Source organism: Rhyacophila brunnea, unplaced genomic scaffold (genome assembly GCF_057557595.1).
Source record: "Rhyacophila brunnea isolate RB1 unplaced genomic scaffold, BYU_Rbru_1.0 scaffold_75, whole genome shotgun sequence".
Classification (NCBI taxonomy): Eukaryota; Metazoa; Arthropoda; class Insecta; order Trichoptera; family Rhyacophilidae; genus Rhyacophila; species Rhyacophila brunnea.
Genome location: NW_028233345.1, coordinates 1,314,187 through 1,326,999, shown reverse-complemented (window position 1 = coordinate 1,326,999; position 12,813 = coordinate 1,314,187). Strand labels below are relative to the sequence as shown.

The 12,813-nt window shown below is 25.6% G+C and overlaps 1 protein-coding gene across 1 annotated transcript in view; it reads left to right on the top strand.

Moving 5' to 3' along the window:
* The first annotated feature begins 1,453 nt into the window (after nucleotides 1-1,453).
* The window catches only part of LOC147064322 (uncharacterized), a 109,423-nt gene continuing 98,063 nt past the window's right edge, over nucleotides 1,454-12,813 (top strand). Inside the window, exons 1-2 of the mRNA XM_085958491.1 lie at nucleotides 1,454-1,741; nucleotides 2,277-2,373. Coding sequence (XP_085814617.1) covers nucleotides 1,454-1,741; nucleotides 2,277-2,373 — 385 coding nt within the window. The remainder of the gene's footprint in view (nucleotides 1,742-2,276; nucleotides 2,374-12,813) is intronic.

The following is a 12,813-nucleotide window of genomic DNA, read 5'->3' as shown; positions in this document are numbered from 1 at the left end:
TATACTATGCAATTTTTTATAATTATTTTTTGAATTTTAAAATGAAAATATTTAATTAGTGAATAAAATATGTACTTTTTTATTTAAATTATTGATTCACACTTCCATCTCTCGTAAAATTCACAAAAGAATATTTTTCTGATTGATAACTGATTGATAAGTGGATATACATTTATTTATGGAAAAGGAGATTGTAAAAAAATATATAAGAGAGAATTGTGATTTTATGAAGAATAAAATGTTTTTATACATATTAATGATGGTAAGACCCATTATGTCGATAGAAGAAAAAAATAAACCGGATTCTAAATACACATACATGCCAATGCTTTTCTGTATGCAGTACTTTATGCAGAAAGAAGATTCAAAGATATTTGTTGATACAGCATGCAAATATGATCTCGATACAATAACTTTCAAATTCAAAGAACTAGTTTCGAAAATACCAAGTACATCACAAAAAGAAGCCGCTGAAGAATTGATCAATGGTGTTGAAAAAATGTGTTATTTAGAGATTGATTTGTTGATGCCAAAAGTTATACCAATAAAATATATTCAACGAGCTAGTATAAGACAAACCAAAGATGCCAGCCCCGAGTCGAGCAATGATATCAATACAAGAATATTAACGGTAGAAGAGAATCCAAATAGGGATCGTTGTTCCAATATAAACAAAGAATGTGATGAATGTCATGAAAAAGATTGTGTTTGTTCAAAAACTGTAGAACTTTTTAATAAATTCTTAGCAGATAATTTTTTGAAGGCTGGCCAAGATTTTGAGCCGGCTGAAATTCCCGATACAGAAATGTAGAATTTTGAATTTAAAAATGTGCAGAATGATGAACTAAAGAAGTTAGTAAAATCCTTGAATCAACTATGGAAAGTATTATATAAACAAAATAAACAAGACAAACTGAATGAAAGGGGGTTTACAACGAGCCTCATCTATCTAAAACATCCGTTTGTTATTCCCGGTGGAAGATTTCGAGAGATTTACTATTGGGATAGTTATTGGATAAATGATGGAATGCTTGCTTGTGAAATGGAAAAAACCGTTTATAATAGCATTCTTAATTTTGTGGATTTAATTGAAGAGATTGGATTTATTCCAAATGGAACAAGAGAATATTACAAGGAAAGATCACAGCCACCAATGTTTACACAAATAGTATATGATTTTTACTTCAAATATAAAAGAAAGGAGGAATTCATAAATGAATTACCTCGAATTTTAATGGCATTAGAAACGGAATATAAGTTCTGTATGAAGGAAAGAGTCAAAGAATTTGAGTACGAAGAGAAAAAATACAAGCTTAACATATATTGTGTCGAATCAAATTATCCAAGGCCTGAATCTTTAACAGAAGATATGGACACTTTGAAAAAATTATTAGAAAATATTGATGCATTCGAGTACATCAAAAATGAATCTGAAATTGCAGAAATTAAAGAAATGATTAAGTCTGGTATTTTCAATCCAAAATATCGGAATAAAGTCAAGGAAATAGAAAAGGATCTTTGCTCGCATTTAAAATCTTCGGCTGAATCGGGATGGGATTTTTCATCACGGTTTTTTAGGGACGGTGAAAATATCTATACCATTTGTACAAATGATATTATACCTGTAGATTTAAATTCAATTTTGTACAAAAATGAAGTTTTGTTAGGAGAAATGTTTGAAAAGTTAGATGATAAACAAAAATCTGATTATTATAAAGAAAAAGCAGAGGAACGAAAAACGGCAATAAATGCAGTTATTTGGGATGAAAATTCCTGGTATGATTATAATTTCATAAAAAATACCCACACGAAAACTAGGTTTTATTTTTCCAACGTTATGCCGATGATTGTTGATATAAAACCACCTGGGGACAAAACTATCTACGAAATCCTCAATCTTTATAAAAAGGAGTTATTTGGATATGAAGGAGGCATTCCCGTGAGTGGGCCTATTTAAATGTTGATTTCGACCCTTCACGAGAAGACTCTGAAAATGGTAGTACTGATACCAAAGCGACTTCATTATCAGATGAATATGATTTAAACACAATAAGTTATGCAAAAAGTCAAAAGAAAAACAAAGATCAACAATGGGATTATCCAAATGTTTGGGCTCCACACCAACAATTTTTCATAGAATTTTGCTTAAAAATAACTTAAGACAAATGGCACTACATGTCGCACAATCTTTTTATAATGACATAGTCAAGAATTCTACCGATGAAAAAGGCAATAATAATCTATTTTATGAAAAATATGATTGTGAAGACTCGAAGAAAAAAGGTGCGAATGGGGAATATGAAGTTCAGATAGGATTCGGGTGGTCTAACGGTATTATTCTTAGATTAATAAAAGAATTTGGCGACGAAATATGTAAAGAAAGAGATTTCAAAAAGAACTACATTAATTTTTATAGAAATTTAGAAAATATTTCACGAACAAATGCATCTAACGGAGGTAAAGTTTCCGAGATATTTAAGAAATCGAAGCTAATTGATCAATATGGAGATTCCCGGTTAGGTGTAAAATAATGCCTTGAATAACTATTTTTTTTATATTGGATTTTAGATTTGAAAATAAAAACAATGTAGTCATTCACAAAAATACCTATTTTTTATCCTATTTATTTATTTATCTACGAAAACTCTAAATACTGGTCGTTATAAAATAAAGTGATAAATTGAAAAAGGTTTACCCACGTAAACACATAAATATTACGATTGGTGAACTATTATCGAAAAATTGCGGTAATTAAACTGCAAATCAAAAAAATAAAAAGAGAAAAATAAGGTTTCCGAAGACTCATATAGTTTTATTTCATCTCTATGTTTTAAATGCTTTTTGTATGTCTTTTAATTGATGTGGATATAAAAACCAAAATAAAAAATTTGTTGAATGGATATATGAGTTTCACACTTTTACTTTCAAGTGTTATTATTGTGCTTATTTTACCAAATAGATCCTTAATATACCAGAAATATATTATTATAGAGTAATGTTTTGTCATAACGGATTCGCTTGTTTGGAATTTCTTCAATTTATGAACCAACGAATGTATTATCTAGTGCAAAGCCTGACACAAATAATTTAAAACTACATTGCCGATGACAAGACATAAATGAGATTAACAATTATTTATAATTAAATTTTTTGCATTTTTTTATATGAGTCGATGATATGCATTCAAGCCTTTAAAATCTACCTGACATATTTTAGCCGCATCGATTAATTTATTCAATTTTAAATTTGTGCCCATAAATAGGGTTTTCTTATCACGAAGGATGCTACACGTTAGTTTTGTATTGAATTACGGTTATTTTATGATTTAAAAAAATATAAATTAAGATGAAACTAGAAAAATAGGAATGTAAATAAGAAATAAAAGACTGACTTTTCATATATTAAAGTAATAATTTTATGTAAAACAAAAGATATAAAAACATGGGCAATTAATTTTATAGGAAAACGTCAAGTTTTATACGGATGTAAACTTGTAAAATTATAATAATAAACACATTCGAGCCTTTGAAATTTCTAAAATGAACAGAAGCATCTACGTTTGGTGTTTATAATTCGAAATGCAATTTTTTACTAAATACAATTGTCAATAATAATTAATTTATTTGAAGTATTTCGTTCATTTTCTATGGATTTCAATAAATAATTCCTATTAAAATAATTCCATGGGTGTTTTTATGGTACATATCGTTATACTTGTGTTCTTTTTTACCATGCTATTTTACGACACTATAAAACATATCGGGAGTTTTTCACTCGAAATAACCATTGAGATGATTTATAAATATCCATAACGTAAAATTGCTCTGTATTTACGACTGAATTTCATCCATAATGACAAAATTAATATAAAAAACCTTTTAACACAAAAAAAAATGTAATACGTATTTTTAAAAAAGAAAAGTCACCGAGGAAAATTTTTTTTATGATTTTTTTTTGTATTTAGAAGATTTAAATAATATATTTACACATTGAATTATTACAATACCTTTTAAATTTGCTATAAATATTATATTACAAAGATATTTTTATATGTTCATGCTCTATTGACGAATAATATGTGCAGGCTTTGTCCGATCTTTAAATATTTTGATAAAAACATATGAGATCTAATAAGACGCACAGAAATTGATTGTTTTGCTATTTTGCTGCAAATTTATTTTATCTTAAGATTAGAACACTTATTTATTTGTGTAACGTCTTTTATTTTCAAGGATTAAGGACTTGACTTATTTTTTATAAAACCTTTTCCCAAGATTTCTCTTTTGGTTTATTGTCAAACATTTTTCATAGAAAGAAAAAAATTACAAAATACAGTAAATTTTAATTTTGGAACAGGAGAGTAAACTTTATTCGTTTAATTTATTCCCTAAATTTAAAACTATAGAAAAAAATATTTTTTTCATATTATCAAAAATTTTGAAAAAACATATTATATGAATTCTTAAAAAGTCTTAAAAAACGATATTCAATATTTACAGCCAATAATTCAAAAAAAAATTGAACCGCAAGAAAGAATGAAAATTTAGTGGCCATTTATGAATAAAATAATCGCCGGTGACAGAAAAAACAATAAATTCAAGTTTCATGCAAGGTGCAGATGAACAAAATTTAAAAGCTAAACATACCCGAAAACTTTTATTTTTCTTTGAAATAACACCATTATTACCATAGAATAAAATATTAGATCTTGTAATTATGTACTATAACAAAATTTAACAGGTTATAAAGGCTTTAGTGTTTGATTTTATTTTTTTTAAATTAAAAAGAAATTTATGTTTGGTCTAGATCCCAAAACCTAAAATTCGCAATATATTTATAAAACTCGATTATTAAGATTTTATTATGAAAAAAATGCAAAAATTGCATATGATACCACCATATTTGCCAAAAAAAGGAATTATTTTTAAATAAATGTATATTAATCAGATAAAAATTCTTTTGCATGGTAACAAGTAGTTTTTATAGTTCTCAAGTTTAGTGACACTCTTTATGTACTAAAAATTCTTTAGATAAACATTTAAATCTACACAATTTTTTTGTTTTTTTTCATATAATTGCTGTATTTTCCCGTTTTTTTGTAATATTCATTGGCTAAAATGTCTATAATTTATAATCGAATTGAATATATTTACCTTTTTTATCATTTTTCACGATGATGTTATTGTATTTTATTTAGCTATATTTATAGTTTTTAAGTAAATTTATAATATAAGTAAAGTAATCTGCATATATTAAATCACTTTAATAGTTTTTAGGGATAAAGATATTTAGTATACATAATTGGCTCTTATCCGGTAAGAATCACATGAATATTATAAATAATTTTTATCTGAAAACCAATTCATACAGTAATATTTTCAGTCTTATCAACCCCTTTCCACAAAAAAAATCTTTTATTGTATCTGGATTTATCCCTCTATCAATAAAATATAATCTGTTAACCAATCAAAGCTAAGATAGGACTGGTCAATCTATAAAAAGTCGAAGTAAAGAATGAATTACAAGACCCTTGAACATATAGCACAAATAGATTCTAAATTCACACAATTAAAAGACAGCCCTTAGACAACTTTCTCTTCAGTTAAGATCTTAAAAGATCCACTGAATATTATAAAAACATTGGAGGCCCAGAATTTTAATGCTTTAAAAATCTATTTATAGAATGCAAGAAAATAGGATCAATTTAGATTTGTAAGTGCTATAATTTTTTGCATATTAAAAATTTCGATAATTACCTAAAATAATTTTTTTATGATCAACATTTTACATAATATTGGGTCTTTGGTATAAAATTCAGAAATGAAATGAGATAAGCAGTTTAAATTAAAAAAACTTCGATTTTATAAAAGTTACTCAAGTTTTTGAGTAAGCCGTCATGAATTATAATGGTATAAAAAATATGCACTTTTGCAAAGTGAAGATATTATTAACAATACCTCACGTATTTTTAAAATGAGATAAAGTAAAAGAAATCGGTTTTTTTATATCTTAAAAACAAATCGATTCTACTTATAGCAGATTTTCACTGTATATTATACTTCTAGTAAATAATATGATAAAAATTCAGTGCGGTATAAAATAAAATAATGCGAAAAAAAATTTAAATCTCTAAATTTTCATTATTATATAATTAAAACTTTGAATATAAATATTAAAGGGAAATTAGAATAAAACCGTTCATTTTTTTATATAATTCAGATATGACAAAAATAAAAAATAGTTGTTGCACCCTCAAAAATACAATTCTGTGTTTTAATTATATATAATTAAGCCTCTAAAAATGTTTTTTTGATAATAAATCCACATAAAAATACATAAAAAATAAAGATATTAAATATAAATGTTTTTATTACTATTATAGCAAATAAAATGTCAATATATGTTTACAATATATATTCAAACTTTCTGTTTTTAATACTTTGGTTTTATATATTTTGATTATTATAGCGAAAATTTTACCTGGTGAAAATAAAAAAAAAAGATTTATAGTATTAAGAATTAGGGTTTATAATAGTTTCTATCTCCAGCGTTTGTACTATGTCATTGGAATTAAAATTTTAGTAATATATAAATAAAACATAGCACTGAACCCCGAACCTCTAAAATGTAAGATAAATTGTACTGGTTTTGATTTTTATATCCCCTTAAATTATAACTTGATTTTAAATCATCGAAATCTCTACTTTTTAAACATTCTGGAAATATTATTAAATAAACAAAATTATATTATAGCGTCATATTTGCACTTTTTTACTTAAAAAATAATTCAGTATCACAACATAAATTTAAAAAAAAATATTTTTTTCAAAAATTAGAATAGGATAGATAATGGTGGTAAAATAAAAGTAGTATTTTTTTTTATATAAAATATCTTTTATATATTATATCGAAGGGGTGGTATGGTTAAGTGGTTTACAAGTCGGACTCCAGTGTGAGATTCGCGGGTTCCACTTCCACCCACCCCACTAATTTCCGAAACGAATTTCCTCTAAAGAAAAATACTCAAGGGGGCGGCCCGTGAACAATAGAAGATAAACCATAAAGCATTGACAAGCCATGAGAAATAGTAGGTTGCTGGGTAAGCCGTTGAACTGTGCCTCCAAAATGACAAAGATTCCGCACCGTTCAGCAAGGTCATAGGTAAGTGTAGAGTGTGGATGTAGCTTGTAACTCTTAGCGATGAACAGTAGAAAGAATCTCATTCCCTCCACATAATGACTGCCGCCTATGAGAAAGGCCAATCCACGGTGATTACGGGTGACAATGAGTGCTGGGGGAGTTCCACAGAGAGACGCATCAGTTAAGCAATATTTCCTATTAGTAAAAAGCGAACTTCATAAAAACAATAGAAGTAAAACATAAATACATAAAGTAAATTCGATTAGAATTTATATATTATATCGAATCGTTTTTGATTTTTCTCAAATTTATTTTTAGATACTCTATCATTTTTATTTTCCTTCAATAAACGCAAGAAGTCCGTTTTATCCCAATAGCGAAGTTTTTCAACGCATATAAATACCAAAGGCTACATGATATAAAAATTCATCAGCTAATAAAATATTGGTTATTTATAGACATATTGCACGAATTTTTTTTTAATCGCATAAAAGTTGCATAAACTAGTTTTGATTAGCTTATTATATTTTATTTAAGAACTAAATGATTTTAAAATCACCAGATTTGTATTTTTTTTTGATTTCAGGGAAAATAACACATGATTTCCAATCCCCTTAAGAATGTAATTATCTAGCCCAAATATGAATGTTCGCAAAGATACCTAAACTTATTAATTAAAGCATCTAAAAGATAATTTAAATATGGTATATATTTTAACCCTTGATTATATCCCTTTATATGAATTTTAAATCAAATGATCTAAAGAGTTTATCTCTTTAAATAAATTTAACTAATCTTAAGATTTTTACTTGAAATCCTTTTGTATAATTAAAATAATTTGGTAACTTTTTTGAATACCCTTAATTTTAAAATACACAGATGCACCTTAAATATACGGTCATTTCAATTTTTTTTTTGTATTATAAATTTGAATCCATTATACCGATTTAACATTTAAGTTTTACTCACACAGGCTCTACACCAAATTCTTTAATCCAAACCCATTGACATGGAGTTCCGTTATAATTTGACGTGGTGCATATATCTTATGTACAAAGCTTTTCAGCAAAATTCACTTATACATCATATAAATTTTTTTTTAAAATGATAAAATTATAAAAAGTAAGGTATAAAAAACCTATCAAGTTCGTGTCAAAAGATTCGAATTCAATAGAAAAAAATATTTCTTTTGACACATACTTGACAAATTATGATACGCATTTGATTTTATAGAAATCTTAGAAATAATTTATCAGGTTTTGAATCACTTCATTCCAGTTTTGAATTTTAATAGGATTTAGTTTAGGTATTAAACCCACTACATGACAACTTTTTTTCGAAAGATTACAACTGCTTTTCTGTCAAATACGAACACAACAGATGTGTGTCTATTAAAGCTTTTATTTTATTAAAATCTATAAATTATGGCATAATTTTTATAAAGGCGCTGTATTTTACCTCTTTTGCTTATAATTATCGATAAAAAAATATGTTGAAAAACTAACACTCTTAAAATTCTACTTTTTTGTCAGCTATAATTTTCGTGTTGATACGTTTAACATATTTTATTGCCTAAAATACATTCTCTTCTTTCCATAAAACTCCCAAATTATTTTATGACTACGATGTTTCACAAATATAATACTATCAAAAATGTGAAATACATCATATAAAATTCACTTTCTATATATTATGAAGCTAATGCATCTGATTTTATGTACAAAGTAAATTTAGAAAAGGTAGTTTATATCGATTTATAACTAATTTTCGTTTTAAAACACGAAAATTTTGTTCTCGTGCATTTTAACTTTGAACTAGAGACCCAAATCTCAAAAAAAACGAAGAAATGCCTTGGAAAATTCTTATAATTAGATTTTACTGTCAAATTCACATTTAATAATTTTTAAAATCTAATTTCTGAAATATACAGCCAACAGAAGAATTATTTCGTAAAAATAACCATTAATATTTGCATTAAAGCAGAATATCAAGATCTTGATTGTAAGCGAATTACCCGTATGGAAGTAAATTTATTTTAGCGAAAAAATTCAACAATCATAAATTTTTATTCATAAAATTCATTTATAAAAAGCTAAGTGAAAAATTGGAATCATAAAAGACAAAATTTAATAAACTATCTAAAAATATAATCAACAAAAGCCATTAAATCTATGAAAATAATCTAATCAAAAAGCACATATGTGCGTAAAAATTCAAAGAAATGAATAAGATACATTTTTGGTAAATATTAACAACAAAAGTAACAAAATAGATAAGAAATGCAATATAGAAGGACTTTTTTCTAGCGAAATACAACGGCAACAACATTATCCAAAAATATTTTTTTCTTTATTAATTTGGTGTTATAAGGAAGATGAGATTGCGATAAATATGAAAATTTATAACAAAAAACTATTTAACAATACATAGCTATTTATTCAGAGCAGACCACTTCGGAAATATTCAAAATAACCATGAGAACATAAAAATCTATGATGTTCTTTCAGCTAAAGGTTCTTTAATTCGGGATGATATTAACAGATAATTTATTTTTCGCTTAAAATCAGCTGGGACATATAAGCTCAATAAATGATTTTTAAATTTTTTAAATCTAATTTCTCTATATTTAATAAAATGACTCATTGTTATTTATCACTATTTTCTATATTTTATACCACAAAAAAAGCATATAAAGTACTTTCGACTTTAAGATATTGTGTATATTTTTAATATATATATTTTTAATTATCCCCATTATTCGTGCCCGCATAGATAAGTACTTATTGGTATTTTTTGCGAAAGAAAATGAAATAGTTATACATAAAATAGAGAAATAAATATTTTTATCCAAATTTTTTTAGAAATTACTGGGTTTTGAGTTGGTTCATCGCACTATCTGAAGCTTGAATCAAAAGGCAAACAAAATTTAACACACTTTTTCATAGCTAATAGAATTAAGCATTTTGAGAGTAGTTTGTTTTTAAACGCGTTAAAGACGAGTTTAAAACAATAAATCACTTGTGCACTTTTCCAAGAATGCTGAGTCATGATTAGAAACATAGACAAATTATGGTAATCCAGGGTGCTTTAGTTTGCTCATAATAAAGTATTATTTATGAATTTCAAAGTTTAGGCTAGAAAATACTTTCCGTAAGCAAATTTAAAGCAGATTTAATCATTAAAGAGTGATTTTTATAGGAGAAGCCTTAAAATTATCAGAATCCCGATCATATATTTTTTTTCAAATTAATTAGAAAAATTTAGTCTCACTTATTTAAATCGAGTCTGCCTTATAGATAACCTAAAAAATGTTCGAAAGAAAAACACAAAACCAAGATACACATATATATGCCATAAAAAAATTTTAAAACTCGAACAATAATATTGCTATATTAAGATGGCGAGGTTAAAACTCCATTTTGTATATTAAGGGGCATTTAAATTTTATGAAAGCATTGCCACATATACACATAATATGATTACGGAATGGAATAACACTTATAATTATGTAAAAAAGAATTTGAGCAAATTATTATTATCGAAACAATGAGATAGAAAACAATAAATACGGACAGCTCAATAAAATCATCGGAATTTTCGACTAACTAAGCATGGAAAAATCTAATTAGATAATTTAAATCAAATATATATAATACCCAATGATTACAAGGATAAAAATATATAAAACTTCTTTATAATACATCAACTTATCAGCTTATGTATAGAAATTTTTAATGTTCAATCTATAGAGTCACCAGGATTTTCTGTACTTTTTCTAGAATACATGTGTATACTTTAGTTACAGAATATTAATGTCTTAAAAATAATTTGCTAGGCTGCACGAAGATCAAATATTTATAAAATTAAAAAAAAAATAGGATAAAAATAAATTTTTTATTACAGGTACCTTTAATTTTAAAGCATAGTATAATGAGTATCATATATTTTTAATTTCATTTCTAAAAAAATGAAATCCTCAAAATTATAAATATACTCATAAATATGCTTTATGAATCTGTTTTTATTCTCCATTTAGATTTTTGTCTAAACTTTTTTGTGTAAATCATAGATAATTTAGTTGCCATATAATAAGTAAGCTTTGTCAATTTAAATATATCAATGCTACAAAAAAAATTTAATATTTTAATTCTTGCTACATATCATCAGTACTTTTATATTCTATATAATTTGAAATAATGAAGAACTTGTAAATGTATAAGGAAAAAGTTAAAATTGTATTTTTATCTTTTACTTGCGAATTCTGCCTTCATAACGTGTATTTCCATTCATAATTAAATGTATTTTATCATAAAACATAAATACGCAAAAATTATATTTAAAATAGATCAAAGCACAATCATAGTTTTTTTAATTTAGAAATGTCAATTTCATTATATATAAACATTATTTATCAATTCACAAAAACATTAAAAAATCATTTTTCAAGCTTTTTTCCGTTTTTTACTTCTTTTTAGAAGTCAATTTATATATAGTATCCGTATTGATATACATGATTTTCATTAATTTTAGACATTTTTATTGAATTTTAGCTATAAAGCACGATTTACAATCGATTGGAGCTCTTCTATAGGTTATCTATCAATATTTAAAACCTTTTATCATTCTAATTTCACAATAATTGCATATTTTCACCATAATTTCGATGTGTTATTTCTTGATGGTTCTTGAACTAATATTTCATGAAAATGGATTTCAAGTTATACCCTGACTATTTCAATCGAAGTACCGCCAATATGATGATCACGTTAATAATTCAAAATAGTTTTTATTAGTTGCACACGCATTTAGGAATTAAATTAAGTTGCTTAGCATCTAAATCAGGTATTTTTATTAAATCTGAAGCTTATTTTTAATACGGGACTGTTTTAAAATGTTTTATGTATTTCTTGCATCTGCCCGGGAATAATTACCAGTTTGATAATTTTAAAAAGGCCATTAAAAACCATTATTTGAATCTAAAATCATATAAATAGAAGATTCCTGGCCAAATATTTACACATCTCGACCGTTGCCACCCCCTTTTAATTCATAATTTTTGCGTCCGTGATGATTACAAAAATAAATAATAAAAATACGAATACAAATTCAATTTTCATCCATAATCAACGTCGAAGTAATTAAAAAAAGAATTGTTGATTTGGATTATGTATTTTATAATATTCTTCCAATACTAAAGTAAAAATAGCATGAATTGACCCTAAGAAATAAGACTGTCATTGGTGGTAAATCTTTAAAAATGTTCAATCATTTAAATTTAACGGCGAAAAAATCATAAAAATTTTTAGAAATATATTGCAAATATCAATATTATTTATATCATGTATGACCTTCTCTGAGAGTACTATAAAACACAAAATCGAATCACATAGCTTGTATATACTTTTTAACTGGATTTTTTTATCATTTTGAAAATTAGGGAATTTCATATTAAGCAAAACAAGAATTTTCTTCTTTATGGTATAAGGATTTTAAGCGGGGCAAAAAATTTATATTTCAAGAAAATATCCCTAAAAAGGCATGGGCTAAAGAAAGAATATAAAACCAGCCAAAATAATTATATACAGTATTTACAGTACACATAATTAGTTGCATTTTGCACGATCTTTGGAGATTTTTATGGTTATTTGATTTATAAAAAGAGTTATGAAACAT